Raw genomic sequence first — 17,480 nt, 5'->3', positions numbered from 1 at the left:
GACAAGTCTGATGGAACAATATCACTAGCCAAATAGTTTGCAAAAATCTGCGAACCATGGAATCAAGTCTTGTGAAGCAGCCAATACATGTTCATCGGGGAAAGTATCATCAATGTCAGTATTATCCCCTAACTCTCTCATAGCTTCATCCTCTAGACGAGACAAGTGATCAACAACTTGATTTTCAGTTCCTTTTCTATCCACCACTTCAAAGTCAAATTCTTGTAGCAGTAATACCCAAGGAATCAGCCTAGGTTTCGCATCCTTCTACGCCATCAAATATCTCAATGCTGAGTGGTCAGTATGCACTATAACTCTAGTGCCTAGAAAATAGGAGAAAAATTTCTCAAAAGCAAAGGCTACTGCAAGGAGTTCTTGCTCAGTCACTGTGTAGTTCTTCTGAGTATCATTTAAGGCTTTACTAGCATAGTAAATTGGGTGAAGGATTTTTTTTTTCTGTCCCAATACTACACCAAGAGACACCCCACTAGCATCGCACATTACTTCAAATGGACTGTTCCAATCCGGAGAAATACTGATAGGCGCAGGCACTAACTTTTCTTTTAGCTCACCGAATGCTTTAAGACCAGATTCATCAAAACAAAATTTACAATCTTTCTCCAGCAGTTTGCACAATGGGTGTGCAATCTTTGAAAAGTGTTTGATGAATCTCCGGTAAAAACCTGCATGCCCAAGAAAGCTTCTCACACCTTTCACAGAGATCGGTGGGGGAAGTCTCTCTATTACCTCGACTTTAGCTCGATCAACCTCTATACCCTTTTCTGAAATGCGATGACCCAACACAATACCCTCTTTCACCATGAAATGACACTTTTCCCAGTTTAGTACTAAATTGGAGTCTTCACATCTCTTAAGGACCTCAGATAAATTGGTCAAACACCGCTCGAATGAATCACCAACCACAGAAAAATCATCCATAAAAACTTCTATAGTATCCTCCACCATGTCAGAAAATATTGACATCATACATCTCTGAAATGTTGCAGGTGCATTGCACAACCCAAACGATATTCTTTTGAACGCAAAGGTCCCATATGGACAAGTGAAAGTGGTTTTCTCTTGATCTTCTGGTGCAATAGAAATCTGATTATACCCCGAATATCCATCAAGAAAACAATACCACCCTTTTCTGGCAAGTCTATCCAACATCTGATCCATGAAGGGCATAGGAAAATGGTCTTTTTCAGTCCGTGAGTTCAGTTTATGGTAATCCATACACACCCTCCATCCAGTAACCGGTCTCATTTGAACAAGTTCATTTCTTTCGTTGGGGACCACAGTCATTCCCCCTTTCTTAGGTACACACTGAACCGGGCATACCCAACTACTATCGGCGATTGGATAGATTACTCCGGCATCCAACCACTTAATGATTTCCTTCTTCACAACCTCTTGCATAGGAGGATTAAAGCGTCTCTGGTGCTCAATAATCGACTTATGATCAGGCATGAGTTGGATTTTATGAGAGCAGATACCAGGAGGGATCCCAATAATATCCGCAATAGTCCATCCAATAGCTCTTTTGAACCCGTTTAGTACTTTCACCAAACTCTGAACCTGTTGTTCATCCAGATCTGATGCAATGATTACTGGCAACGTGTCACCATTTCCTAAGAATTCATACCTAAGATGAGGTGGGAGAGCTTTTAGTTCAACTTTTGGGGCCTTCTCTATAGATGGTTTCGCGGGTGGGGACTCGTGATTTTTCATATCAAGCTCAAATTTCTTCGGTTTAAACCGAACATCACCTCGGTCGAGAGCCGCGACTAATGACTCATACTCTTCAATGCAATCGCTATCAAAGTTCATTATCACTGCCGCTAATGCTTCGACACCTAGACGTTCTTCTATTTGTGTCTCAAATGTCTCACCCATGTTGTAGGATATAGCAGATGCTGATTGGAGCTTACCACTCTGCCTCATGAACCTACAAATATTAAAGGTCACTTCTTTATTGTTCAACCAAAATTTCATCTGCCCCTTTTCCATGTCGACTAAGGCTCTACCTGTAGCTAGGAATGGCCTCCCAAGGATAATAGGCACTTTAAAATCAACCTCACAATCAAGAATAACAAAATCAGCTGGAAAGATGAATGACTCCACTTTTACTAGCACATCATGAAGTATCCCTATGGGCCGTTTTACTGTTCGATCAGCCATTAGTAGCCACATTGCAGTGGGTTTTGGGTCACCCAAGCCCAACTTCTTGTAAATTGAGAGGGGCATGAGATTTATGCTTGCCCCCAGATCACATAATGCTTTCACAAAATGTAATAGCCCGATTGTAAAGGAATAGTGAAAGCACTTGGACCAGAGATGTTGTAGCAATAGCACTACAATGCTTCATTTTATCATCATCTTCAAAAGTGACTGATCTTTTCTTTGTGACTAAATCTTTCATAAACTTGGCTTAACTGGACATTTGTTCTTAAGCTTCTACCAAAGGGACATTGACAACATTGTTATAAAACGCCGATATTTGCCATCATCAGTTTTTTTCAATAATCTTTAAGGAAATGGGGGTGGTGACCTAGGCATAGGACTGACCTTTCTAGCCACTTCAGCATCTTTCTCGGTGTTATCCTCTAATTCAGCATCAACACCTACCACTTTATCAGTATCTTTTGTCACCTTTTTCTCATTAGATGGCATAGGTGGATCAATGGTTTGCTTTCCAATGCGAGTAGTAATGCCATACAATGTCCATCATTTTTTTGACTTTGGACAGTGTTGCTAGGAAGAGTGCCTGGTTGCCGTGTGTTCACAGTTGCAGATAATTGGGCCAATTGTTATTCAAGTTGCTTAATCGATATTGCATGTGTATCATTTTTTTTGCCCAATACCCGCTAAATCATTCCTCAACTCTTTATTGTGCTCATCACTAGCATCGAACCTCCTCATCATTTTATGCAACATATCCTCAACTCGCGACATACTATCTCCAACATCCCTAGGAGTAACTTCACGATTTTGAGGAGGAACATAGGGTCCATTCCTGTCGTTTCTATTACCATTGTTACCCCTGTTGAAGTTGTTGTCGCGATTGTAGTTTCCATCTCGGACATAATGACCCTCACGATTGTAGTTACCATAGTTCCGACCTTGGTTCCCTTGACCTTGGTGCCAATTCTACTGATTAGAGCCTTGGGCACTTGGTCGGAAACCCCCCATCTATTCATTTACTGCATAGGAATCCTCCTCATAATAACACTCATCGTTTGGAGGTGGTGGTTTAGCCAAGTAGTTGACTGCATTTATCTTTTTTGCACCCCAGTGACATGTTTTAGTACCAACCCAAGCTCAGTTCTCATCTGAGCCATTTCTTCACGAATCTCATCTGTGGCTGGGTTATGAGTGGTCTGCACTGTGAAGGTGTTTCTCCTTGTATCGGACTTTCTAGTACTCCAAGCTTTGTTATTTCGGGAGATTTTCTCTAATTTTTCTGCAATCTCAGCATAAGGGCATTCTCCATCAGATCCATCTGCTATAGTGTCCAACACCGCTTTATTGTTATCATCCTGTCCCGAATAGAAGTATTCATTCAGTGACTCATCATCTATACAGTGATTTGGAACAATTCTCAAGAATGAGGTGAATCTATCCCAAGAACTACTAACTGACTCTCCTGGTAGTGCCACAAAGTTGTTCACTCTGTCTTTGTGGTTTAATTTCTTGGAGACCGGATAGTAGCATGCTAAGAAGACATCCCTTAGTTGGTTCCAAGTGAAGATGGAGTTGTATGGGAGCTCAGTGAACAACATAGCAGCCTCTCCCGTCAGTGAGAGAGGAAACCATCTGTGACTTATTACATCTAGATCCAAATCAGGCCTCCCCACAAAACTTTTTTCACACTGCCCTTACCTTTCCTATATGGGCATGTGGATCCTCAGAAGGTAGCCCTGAAAACAAACCTCTGGCAGTGAGCATTTGCATCAGGCTACTAGTTACCACAAAAGTGTGGCCTGTGGGTAGAGGGGGCAAGACAAGTGGCCCATCTGAGTCTACTATGTTATCATACCCTCTGTAGTATGCTTGGGGCCATGGAACTGGATTCTGTCCCCTATGCTGATGTTCACCCGAAGCGTCGGGTAACATCTGACCATGAACATCCACTGGATCTGGGATGTTCTGGTCGGATCCTCATCATTTATTCCCAAGTTTTGATTCATATTGCACAATGTACGCTCTAGCTCGTGATAGTAGGGAAACAAGGGTTCTCTTCCTCTCCGTATATTTTGGCATACAAGGAGGATAGTTCTGAAAAGAAATCAAAAACAATAAAACAAAGTAAAATCAAGAATATATCAACTAAACTATAGTAATAAATTTTATGTTAATCTAAAATCTAGATTCCCCAGCAGTGGCGCCAAAATTTGATACGCTCAAACTTACTTCTTATATAAGAAGTAAAGCGGTCGAGTCAAGTAAATAACCCAACTAGTTAGGTTGGGATCGTTCCCACGAGGAAAATAGTCTAGACTTAACTTCAACCTGTTATTACTATTGTTTGGTCAATGACTTCCTTGGAAAGTAAAAAACAAAAAGGGGGGTTTCTATTTTTAAACGAGTGAAAATAAATAACGAACTTAAGAGAGACACTTAACAACTTTGAATGTTGGGTTTTAATCAATTAATCGAAGTAACTAGGGTTACGTGTTCCCACAGGTTCATAACTTGAAAATTCTAACTATAACAATTCTTTCCTAGTATCTTGCATGCAAAGTGATAAGTTATGTATTTCTAAATCCTTGGTCCGGCATCTAGAAAATCTCACTCCGCACCTTGGTCTAGCTACATGTGTTGCTATCCTAACCCTTATCCTTACCTCATATTAAGCCTCATATTCGATATTTGACGAAGTTATTACCTCGTACCAATCACTACTAGCCTATTAGATAGTATACACTAAATCTATGTTAATAATTCTTTTCCTATTATCTACCTGCTTGGTCCGGCAAATAGCATTAAGGCGAGTTCTAACGTTGGCCTTCCGTTAAAAAGACTTTTAAGCGAAAGAATAATTAATACATGCAAGACACTAATCTAGAATTGTTATTTTAGTTAGGGTTTATCTCATTATTTGCCTATGGTTCCCACAACCCTAGTTATGGAGTTTAGTTACTCTTAGCCATAAACACAATATTCAAATATATTAAATATGAATTCATGTACTTACTTCAATGAGAAAGAATAAAATCCAAAGTTTGCTTGATTAATCTCCAAAAATCACTTGCAAGAATCTCAAAATCTAACAATAATACACAAAGTCTAATAATACGGAGTCTAACTATATGGTGTCTAACCCCAAAAATGAGGTTTTTCGAATTATTTATAAAAAAACAAAAACCTAATTAAACAAGGATTCTAATTGCTGGAAATCTACCAAAACGCGGCTGGGTTGACGGATCTCGCGACGGACCGTCGTGGTCGCGACGGACCGTCGTGGTCGCGACGGACCGTCGTGGTCGCGACGGACCGTCGTGGTCGCGACGGACCGTCGTGGACTCCGTCGTCCCATACTTGTGCACTTTATTCTGCTGCTCTCATCATTCCCCTCGACGGCAAGTATGACAGACTGTCATAGGCACAACGGTCCGTCGAGGGTCTTCGTTCTAAAACACTTCAACTCTTGGAATCAAGGTACTGCGATCACTTCTCTGATCTTCACGACGAACCTGCAGGACGGACCGTCAGAGCCACGACGGACCGTCACAAGCTTCATAATCCCACACTTGGTCAGACTTCCCCATTTTCCTTCAGCAGCTGCACTACGCTGCCACCTACGGACCGTCACAAGCACGACGGACCGTCACAAGCATGACGGACCGTCACAAGCTCCGTAGGTGGTCTCTTTTGTATTTATTCGCTCAAAATCTCCGCATTCAGCTTTGAACAGATTTCCTGCAAAACAAAGAGAAACTTATATAAAAATTAGCACAAAAAGTCTTTTGGACACACTAAACTTAAGAAAAAGTATTAATAATACCATGAAACCACGGTATATCACCAAACCCTCGAGCAGATCAGAGATTAGTTCCAATACCCGGTGTTGAAGAAATAACTAAGTATGGAACGACGAAGGCATCGACAAACCGTAAGTGTATCGACGGGCCGTCCGGTTGGTTTGTCGATTGGATCAGAGAAGATGCAAGGATGAAGGATGAAAGATGCTAAGTATGCACCAACGGAGGTATTCGACGGTTTGTCCTTCAATCAACGAACCGTTAGTGGAGTCATCGATTGAAGACGTGTTTCTGGACAAACTTTCTTTATTTTGAACTCCTTTTAATTTAGGACTTTCTTATTATAAAAAGAGTTAAAAACCTTGGTTTTGGGGTTAGACTTTTTATTATTTTTCATACTTTATTTCTTTGGAATTGATTTTGCAACTTGGGCAATTATATCAAATATCTGGAATTAATTACATGTGAATTTTGCTATTTTAAGTGTTATTACTGGATTTTCTTCAAACTTATCAAAGTAGTACATGAATAATTGTTTAAGAACCACAAATTATGTATTTTTAGGCATGGGTAACTAAATCCACAACTAGGGTTGTGGGAACCATGGGTTATTAACAAGGTAAAACTAGCTAAATAACAATTTCAGGATAGATTTTTGCATGTATTGATAATTCTTTTGTTTAGAAGTGATTTTAACAAGTGCACGCATTAGAAATTGCCATATCTCTACTTGCCTGACCAAGGGGGTAGTTAATAGGAAAGAAATTATCAATAAAGATTTAGTGGACACTATCTAATAGGCTAGTTTCAATTGATGCGAAGTAGTAACTTAGCCATACATTGAATATGATGCTTAATATGAGATAAAGGTAAAGTTTAGTAAATTAGACACACATAGGTGGACCAAGGTGCAGGGTGAAAATATCTAGTTGCTATACTAAGGAATTAGAGATACCTCACTTACCCCTTTGCATGCAAGACACTAGAAAAGAATTGCTATAACTAGCATTACCACGTTATGAACCTATGCGGAACACTTATACCCTAGTTTTTCTCATCACTTGATAAAAACCAAAGTTTTAGTTTTGCTATTTGTTTTACTTAGAAATAATTGAACACTTCTAGTTCACAAACCCCTCCTTTAATTAACTGTTTTCGGAAAGGACATGACTAAATAGACGTAATTGTAGACTAAAGTTAAGTCTAAACGATTTTCCTCCAGGGATCGACCCCAACCTAACAATTGGGTTCTCTACTTGATACGACCACTTATACATTTTTAGGGGAGTATAATTTGAGTGTATCAGACTCACCAAATGAGTTTGAGTTTCTCACTGGATCAACAATGCGTCGAAATGCTGATCCTAGTTACCTGTGTCTGCTTCATAAGATGATTTCTGCAAACTGGCATCGGTACATTGATTGTATGAGTATGCAAGTTAAAATGCTCATAACAACTTAAGCTTGATGAGAATAACATGAACTTACGTTGTCTCTACTCAACTCAGGAATTTACTCAACTCAATGTATGTATACAAAGAAATTTAAAACACATGCGATATATATAAAGCTTGGAAACAGTAAAATAACTTAGTTCGTTACAGAAATGCAATAAAAAACTGAACTTTACATACATATACAAGTAATATAGTTTTTGTGGGAGGTTTTCTAATCTACAATCACCACTATGAGTGGTGATACAACGCCTCACCCACGCTGCCAAAACTGTCCTATACTTTGCCGTCACATAGAACATCCTCAACCTAGTGGATCCACTGACTTTACTTACGTGATGTATGACCCGTTAATAACCATTATGGCTACATGGTTTACATGGAGACTTGAGTTAAAATGAACTCTCATACACACATCGATGCTCAATACTTTTCCAAACATATATATTAGCTCATTCTTTTCAAATAACTTCCTTCCTCTTGGTTGAGATAATTTGCTAAAACTTTTCTAGTTTATAACTCAGTTGTGGAATCTTAGTTTCCTCTTAACTAAAATGTGAAGACATTTATAAACTTTTAGGGAATTTTTAATTATAACTGTTGAGAAATGAACTTAACTCTTTACTCTTTTCTTAACTTGAACTTGAATCTTATATCAACTATTAATAAATACCTAGTTCCGTTACATCTCATTTGAAGAAAAGACTTCCACTTTTACTCTTCACTTTAACTTAAAACTTGATCCTTAAAACGAAGTTAAAATGTTTAATAAAGACTCTTAAAACGTTTTTAAACTTTCCTTTAGACTAACTTCGTAGCTTTAAACTTGAATCTTAATTTTTTGACTTTGATCTTTAACTTTCCTTAAATGGATTCTGGATTCAAGGTTATGACTTGAGTTTTTTAGTGATACCTAGGTGTTTAGAAATCATTTAAAGTAATTAGAATCATCAGAAGGTGTTAATGCACCTTAGAAGGACTTCGACAACTAAATTACGAAAAATGGGCAAAAAACATCGAACTGGGTGCACTAGTGGCGCGCCGCATCAGGCCTCAATTGGTTGCGACAAATTTTGGCGCAGTGTAGGCGCGCTGTGCCTTCTTCTACACAGGTAAGTATGACAAATTTTTGAATTTGTTTTGCATCTCTAAATCCTCCAAACCTTCCAAGTCCTTCACCGAACCCCTGGGACTATTGATACTCTTCATAACTATCAAATTCAACTCAAAAGTAACCTAGAGAAACAAGAGTTCAACCAACAATGGCTGCCAAAAATTCAATCAACAAAAAAATCAAAACTTTCTGTCAAGAACTCAACTTCTAACATGAAATCAACTCATGAATTGCTAAATCGAAACAAATGTGCGAGAGAATAAGCCCAACATGAACGATCAAATACGTTAATAAGGACAACCCACGATTAATTCCACGTGCCGATCATGGTGTTCTTGATGAATCATTGACCTTATCTTGGTGTATCTCCCTCATATGATATCGAAAATGCGCAAACTAGGAAGTGTTTTAAATATCTATCCAAGTGATTTCCAACCATACAAATATTTACTCTAACTTATTGTGATATATGAGTTATCTTAGTTTAAAAATGGATAAAAACTCACTGTTTACACTAAGGAATTTTTCCATATTTTTTTTATTTTTTCCAAAAATGATAAACACTAGTGTCTTCGATTGTTTTTGGATATTATGGGTTATGAGATGTTACATCATCTCCCCCTTGGGAACCTTATTCATCAAATGATAACTCTTCACTAAGGTAAGGATAGTAAAATCATTTCAGTACTCAACAAATAAAAACAAGTAATGACTTGCTTACACATAGTCTTATAAAGTGCTAAGAAGATAATTTCGTACCTTTATCTGCATTATATATATATTCAAAGAGAAGTGGATATCTTATATTCATACGATCCTCATCTTCCCATGTTTCTTCTTCAACAATTTGATTCCTCTAATGGACTTTAACTAATGCAACTTACTTTGTTCTTAACTTGCGAACTTGACAGTCAAGACCCTCAAAATGATCTAAGGTGTCTAGAGCCTCACATGTGCCTAAAGCGGTTATTATCATGTCAATAAATTTTTTAAATCTTGTATAGTTAATTTGAAGAAGTTTGGAGGTCAAACGTCCAAGACGTTCAAAATTTAGTCTTTAGTCGTACTAGTGTATTCTAGTGTGCCTTTATATGTTTTATATGTTTTTTGGAGTCTAAAGTCAGTGGGGATGACCCTAACATATAAATGAACCTATTTAGAATCAAAATGTATGGGCATGAATCCCCAAGGACTGACCTAGGGGTCTTCGAGGAGGACCCAATGTTGGGCCAACAAGCTGCCCAAGCCAAGCTTTTTATTCTTGCATGAAACATGTCCACATCACGGACTGTTTACTTCATAGACATAAAGTTTGTTCCGCATGGCGGACGCAACACAGACTATACTTTCCCAAGAACTAATTCCAAAAATCATGTGGAAACAGCTCTGCAAAGTGGACTTGTTCTCCGATGAAGATTCTGAAAATGAAAGTTAAGTTTGACATGTCTTAAAGTTCAAATAAGTATGGGGGTGTTTTTGGTATTTTGGGAGGCGGTCGTAAACTTTTTTAAGACCTATTTTAAACCCTTTACCAATTTAAAACCCCAACACCCAATAAGAAAAATAAAAAATCCCAAAACCCTTTTCTCTCCCAAAACCCCAAAACTTCCATTGGAGACCAAAACTCATGTTCAATCTAGGGGCTGGATTTCTATGGTTCCCTATCCAATTTTCATGGGTCTTCAATAAATAAGGTATGTTAATCATTTATCCTTATTTAATATTCCATTTAAGGAGTTCAATCAATAATTTTTAAAAGTGATTCGAAGACCAAAATTCCCTATTTTCAATCTAGCCATGGATTCATTGTCAAATTGATTTCAAAGATATTCTAATGATGGGTTTACGTTTAATTACTATTTTAATTATGAATTTCAATACAACTTCATGAATAACCTATAATCCTCCTAATTCCTCTAATTGACCTATAATGCGGGTCTTTTGATATTGATGATATGATGATTATATTATTCTTAGATTATAATGAATTACTTAGTTCTATATTCCTTTATCTCAATTGATTATGAATTGTTAAGAATTGATAAAAATGATCATTAGCTTGGAGATTTGGTAAGTTGACCTTATTATTCTAATTAGCTTATAATGTACATTAAAATAGTGATGATTGGTATGATCCACTTATGATGATGGTGTTTACATTATTATACATGTTTATGTATTATGATCATGAATTTGAAGGCATTATATGCAAGATTAATTGATATGATGATTTCCATGTTTAGGAAGTTGAAGGATTTAGCCTTGATCCTTATATCATGTTCTAAGTCAATTGATGCCATGTGAAGTATATAAATAGTCTTCCACACTAGTTGCATGATTTAGGTGTGTGGTTGATGTTGTGTATATTTGATGATCATGTTAGGGTTAGTTTGGTATAAATTGCTAATAATGATGAATATTCGTGTAGCATGTGAGCAAAGTGTGCTAAGAATCTTCTAGTCGAATGTTGAATATGCTCTTGTCTTTTATGATGTAATATGATTCTGTGTAGTCTATAGTCCTTAATACTCTATATGTGTGTATGACTTGAGACTTGAGGAATGTTGTACATGTTTTGTGATCTTTAGAGGGTGGCTTCCTGAAGGTTATGTTATAGCCATTGTGTGATCATTTTAACCAATGTGTGCACGTATTTCATGCATGACTATGAATATGTGTCACATCCTTGGAGAAACCCCTAAAGGTAACTGGTGTTGTCTTTCTTGAAGACGACTAAGACCAACCTCTTAGCATTCATCATTACATTTCATAGGTTAAATAGCGAAAAATTTAAAACTTTTAAATTACTTTTACATCAAGGTTTACGTTGACCTCTCGCACGCACATAATATATACATAAAGACTTGACATAGACTTATCGCATAGGAAGCACTACAGAGGCTTCTACTTTTATTTCACATACATAATATAAAAATATAGATTCATAAGAAGTCTAGGATACGTCTCATATTAAAAACAATCTATAACGAGTACAACATTGGGTGTTTATACGCTCAAACTTACTTCTAAAATAAGAAGTAAAGCGGTCGTATCAAGTAAAGAACCCAACTAGTGAGGTTGGGATCGTTCCCATGAGGAAAATAGTTCAGACTTAACTTTAATCAATTATTACTATTACTTAATCAATTATTTCCTTAGAAAACAAAAAAACAATAAAAGGGGTTTCTTTATTTCTAGATGAATGAAAAAGACTAACTAAATTAAAATGACCAACTAACAGAATCAAATATTGGAGTTAATTCAATTAATAAAAGTAACTAGGGTTTAAGTGTTCCCTACAGGTTCCTAACTTAATAATTTTAACTATTACAATTCTTCCCTAGTATCTTGCATGCAAAGTGATAAGTTATGTATTTCTAAATACTTGGTCCGACTTATAGAAAATTTCACTCCGCACCTTGGACCGGCTTCGTGTGTTGCTATACTAACCCTTATCGTTACCTCATATTAAACATTCTATTCGATATTTGGCTAAGTTATTACCTCGTACCAACCACTACTAGCCTATTAGATAGTATACACTAAATCTATGTTGATAATTCTTTTCCTATTATCTACCTCCTTGGTCCACTAAATAGCATTAAGGCGAGTTCTAACATTGGTCATCCGTTAAAATAACTTCTAAATGAAAAAATTATCAATCCATGCAAGATACTATTCTAGAATTGTTATTTTAGTTAGATTTTACCTTATTATTCACCTATGGTTTTCACAACCCTACTTATGGAGTTTAGTTAACCATAGTCATAATCACAATATTCTTATATGTAATATAAGAATTCATGCACTTACATCAATGAGAAAGAATAATATCCAGAAATTTACTTGATTAGTCGACAAAATCACGAACAATCAACTCTAGAGAAAAGTGTAATAATCCAAAGTCTAATATCCAAATAATCTACAAACAAAGACTCTAACATAAAAGTTTCTAACCACCAAAAGTCTAACTATAATAGAGTCTAATAACCAAAGAGTCTAACCCAAAAAACGAGGTTTTTACAACTATTTATAAAAAACAAAAACCTAATAAAAGAAGGACTCTAATTGCTGAGAATCTGCGAAAACGCGGCTGGGTGGACAGACCTCGTGACGGACTATCGCAGTTATGATGGACCGTCATGGCCTCCGTCATGCCATACTTTGTAGATTCTTCTGCTTCTCTCTACATTACCCTCGATGGCAGGTATAACGACCGTTCCAAGCAGGACAGTCCATCAAGGGTCTCCGTTCCATAATACTTAAACTTCTTGGAATCTTGATACTGGGACTACTCTCTGATTATCACGACGAACCATCTAGGACGGACCTTCGTGGCTATGACGGTCCGTCATGAACTTCGTAATCCCAGACTTAGGTTAGACTTCCCCATTTTCCTTTAGCAACTTCACTAAGATGCCACATACGGACCGTCACAAAGCTTGACGGCCCGTAACAAACTCCATAGGTGGTAACTTTTCTGCATTTCTTGCTCAAAAACATCCGCGTTCATCTTTAGACAGATTTCCTGCAAATAAAGAGAAACTTACATAAAAATCAATACAAAATGGCTTTTGGACACACTAAACTTAAGCAAAAAGCATTAAAAAAAGTCGTCTGCACTGTATATACTATATTTTTACATATTTAAAGTTTTTTACAAATTTAAGACCTCATATGACACTGCCAAACCTTCACAACATAGAGACGTCTACTAGCTCAATGTTGCTAGTTTACGGATGTCATTTAGATTTCTTGACGTATTAACTCAAAAACTTCCTAAATGACTTATAACCGTTATTTTAGGTCCTAAAACTTTGTTACCAAATTTAGACCTACATCTAAGTCTCTAGCTTAGGTATTATACTTTCGGAGTTATACATTATCCTCCCCTTAGGAGTATTCGTCCCCGAGTGACACTAAAATCTTTTGAAGGGAAAGGATAGACTCAATATTAGAAGCCATACGAACAACAACATATCACAATAGGAGTTACAAATCAAATCAACATAACATGGCATTTACATATAAAAACTTAAAGCATCAACTTCCACATACAAGATCTCAACATCACAACATGAGGATTTTTCCTTCTCAACAATAACATGAGCTTCATAAAAATATAGAGTCACTTATGCCAAAATATCCTTTTAACACTCATCAACATGATCATTATCCATTCATTAAGGAAACAACATACCAAATACACCAAATAAATGCAAGCCAAGTAAAAGAGAATTTTTCCATAAAAAAAGTCATTTTAACATAGACTTTAATCGTAAATATGCATATCTTTGCAAAACAAGTCAAATTCAATTTTACTCATTATTTTAGTTATTAGTAGGAACAAATAACCTTAATTATCAAAGAGATGAGGATATCGAGATTTCATGTCGGCCTCTACCTCCAATGTTGCTCCCTCAACTAGTTGGTTCTTCCATAACACTTTTACGGAAGCCAACTTCTTGTTCCTGAACTTCTTCACTTGTCGATCAAGGATTTCCACCGGAACCTCTTCCAAGCACTATGGTCTGTCGAGGGTATCCGTTCCATAGTACTTTAACTTCTTGGAATTTGGGTCCCCTACTCTCTGATCATTACGACGAACAAGTAGGATGGACCGTCGTGGCTATGACAGTCCGTCATGGACTACCGTAATCCCACACTAGGTCAGACTTCCCTATCTTCCTTCAGTAGCTTCTCTCCTCACTACGATGTTACCCACGAACCGTCACAGATGCGACAGACCTTCATAAGCTCTGTAGGTGGTCTTTTCTGCATTTCTTGCTCAAAAACTTCCGCGTTCATGTTGCGACAGATTTCCTGCAAATAAGGAGAAACTTACATAAAAATCAATACAAAAAGGCTTTTGGACAGACGCTAAACTTAAGAAAAAAGCATTAAAAGTACTGTGAAACCACGGTACATCAACACCCTCAACTTAAATTTGTTGTTTGTCCTCAAGCGACGGACTATGACTCAGTACACAATCTTTGTACAATTGTATCCATGTGTTAGCTTTCACAATCATTTGGCTATCAATCCCGATTAGTCTCATCATGTTTATGCATTTTATCATTATTAGGCTTGAATTATGTGGAATCATACCATGACATACACTCACCACGCAGTAACACCTACCTCTTCAATTCACCGAGGTGCTAATATTTCTGGTATTGCAACTAGTGTCCTCACTTCAAAACAACATCCTCATATTTCACACAATGATTTAACTTTGAATATAAGGATTACTTTTCAAAACTCACTCTCAGAATAAATTCACAACTCATTCATACATATTGCCATAAGCTTGCCCTTATTTTCACTGCTTTAAGTTTCCTATACAACTTTTAGGATCACGATAGGACTTTCTTAGCTTGTAACAAAGGCTTAGGATCAAGTAGGGTATATTTAGGTACACTTTAGTGACTTTTTCCCTCCTTGACATATCGACTAAACATACCACCTTTTATCATTTTATTTCGCCCAATTTCTCATATTCTTTCACCTTGCTATTTTTCCTTCTTTCTTCATTTGTGCAAGTGACTTTCTTTTTTTCTTGCTTTTATTTATTGCATTTTTTTTATTTTTTATTATTTCACTTTTCTTCCAACCGGTTCTTGAGTCACTTTACTTTTATTCTTTCTCTCTCTTTGTTCTTTCAACCCCACTTTCCAGAGCATTCCTCATAATAGCCACCCTCAACTCATGGCTTTGCCATGAGTCAAAGTATATAATACCCAAAGTTGGGTCAGGGCCATAAAAATGTTATTTACTGTATTAGCCACCCTTAACTTATGCTTTTGGCTTAAACTGATGTGCACATGCCCAAGGAAGGACCAGGGCCAACACATTATTCCCAAAAAAGATCAGTTGTGGCGAAAAAGAAAGGTCTATTTTAAGCTCAAATCATTTGAATCAAAGAGGGATTAATTTCATTCGGTTTTTTATTTAGGCTAAAAATTGGCTATATTGAACAAGGGCCTATGATCCTTTCCTAATTGTCTATTACAACTTACTTTTAGCAGGACTAACCAGGCAAGTTCTAACTCAGTACAAATAGTGGACTATTCAAATCTTCCTCACACTCACTTGACATCTCATTACTCCACTAGATTATCAGACACCTAGTTCAAATTTTACACTTAGGTTCATTCAGTGGTATATCTCTATGTCATGCTTGGAGCCACACATTTATCAATTACTATGCCTAGTCATGCATCATTTTCATTTCATTAGGATATAATTTTAGCCATCATGATTCAGAGTTAAACAATGTACACAAGATACAGACATGCCGGTTCAACAATAAAAATAATCAGTCTCTTGAGGAAAAAGAACACAGGCAAGAAAACCCCAAAAGAGGATAGTGAATTTGGCTACTCAGACTTCACCCTAGCACTCACTTTCCATTTACCCCACCCCTAACAAAAAGACATGCAATTGTCCCCAATGCATAAAAAAATTGAAATACGAGAGTGGTAGGTGAAGCAAACCTGGGGCGCAAAGTGTTGACGATCAGCAAGCTAGTGGGTCTGGTTCCCCGGAACCCACTACTTTTATAGTCTGGACACCCTCAGTAGTTACTCATAAGCAACAACACTATCAGAAGTGCCTCCTGCTATCGCCACATCTCTGGAGCTAGATGCCCCAGCAGCTGACTCTAAAGCCCTGATCCGACGCGCCTCCTCATCAGCAAGCGAGGTTGTCCTTGCAACCTCCATCTCACGATGCTCCTTCTTCCGTGCTCTAGAATAATCCTCTTTTCAACCCTTGCGCCTCTTGGAATGCTCTCGAGGGGGAGGTTGTGGAATCTCTGAAGTGGCGAATAAGGCCGCCATCACTGTGTCCTCAGCAGGATCTGCACAGAGGGCCTCAAACTCAGGAACCCTAGCCTCTAGGATTATATTAATGTTCACTCAAAGACTCTCGACCACAGCCTGAAGGGTCAAAATGTACACCTTAGTGTCTGGCCGGTTTAGCACCCAGAACTCAAAAGCGTCCAAGCACTGATGAACCTCAGCGATCTTCCGCTCGGTGTGCTGGACCATTTTTCACTCCAAGTGCTCTTCTGCCTCAGCAATAGACCGCTGCAATCAAGGCTGGATGTGATGCCGAAGTGTAGCCATCTGTTCTTCTAGTTTCTGGACCCTAGCAAGCTGGACCAGAGCGAGGAAAGGGGCCGAGCGAGAGGAGCTCGGGGCAGTGCTACTACCAAGGATAGACTCGACCAGGGTAGTGTTAGTATTTTAAAAGGAGCCTGCGTAGCCGTGCGAGCATGTGCTACTGTATCAGCCAGATTTTCACCAAGTGGAGGAAACTCTTGATGGGGCCCTCTGCGTAGAGCCAACTCATTGGGCTCATCCCTGATGAGGCCGATATCAACAGTGCCCAACTGAGTCTTGAGCTGATCAATGTGCCAGATGGGACACCTGCGGACCTACATAGGGTAAATATCATGCACGGAAAAGGGTAAGTAGTTTTCACTTGGAAAGCCCTCTCGTGCATGACCGCCTGTAGAAGCCAAGCGAAGTACACCTCAAACTCGACTATCATCGCCGCCATCAGAAATGCACGATCCCATGTTACTATATTATCAGCGGCCGTGGGGGAAAGGCAGTGGCGGATAATAAACCATAATAACTTAGCCATGAAGGTCAAGTTATCCTTCTTGATGAATCCCTTCGGTTCCATTACTCATTCGGCACCCTCTCCATCAACAGACAAGTGCAGGGCCATCCACCTCTTCGTTGTTTCTCTAAGGAATGGCTCACACAAGAATTGGCAATCTTTTACAATTTTCCAATGTTAGTCGAACTCAGCGGTGAGAGGGGTCCGATTGGCATCAACATCCTCGCCGTATAGATAGCGGCAGATCGCAGGCAGGGAGATATCAACCTAAATGCGACGTACTCGGACATGCTCAAG

General features: G+C 38.1%; 1 protein-coding gene across 1 annotated transcript; it reads right to left on the bottom strand.

Annotated features, from left to right (window-relative positions):
• Positions 1-651: 651 nt before the first annotated feature.
• LOC138337311 (transposon Ty3-I Gag-Pol polyprotein) lies at positions 652-16,276 on the bottom strand (the record flags this gene model as incomplete). The annotated part of the gene is made up of 6 exons (XM_069287217.1): positions 16,154-16,276; positions 14,301-14,375; positions 3,312-3,539; positions 2,569-2,691; positions 1,561-1,746; positions 652-1,401 (listed from the first exon to the last, which is right to left on the bottom strand). Coding segments are annotated over exons 1-6 (1,485 nt in total), but the record flags the coding sequence as incomplete, so codon positions are not given.
• Between the last annotated feature and the right edge of the window lie 1,204 nt (positions 16,277-17,480).

This window comes from Solanum lycopersicum, chromosome 7 (assembly GCF_036512215.1).
Source record: "Solanum lycopersicum chromosome 7, SLM_r2.1".
Taxonomy (NCBI): domain Eukaryota; kingdom Viridiplantae; phylum Streptophyta; class Magnoliopsida; order Solanales; family Solanaceae; genus Solanum; species Solanum lycopersicum.
Note: the sequence above shows the minus strand (reverse complement) of the source record. Positions and strands in the feature narration are given on the sequence as shown.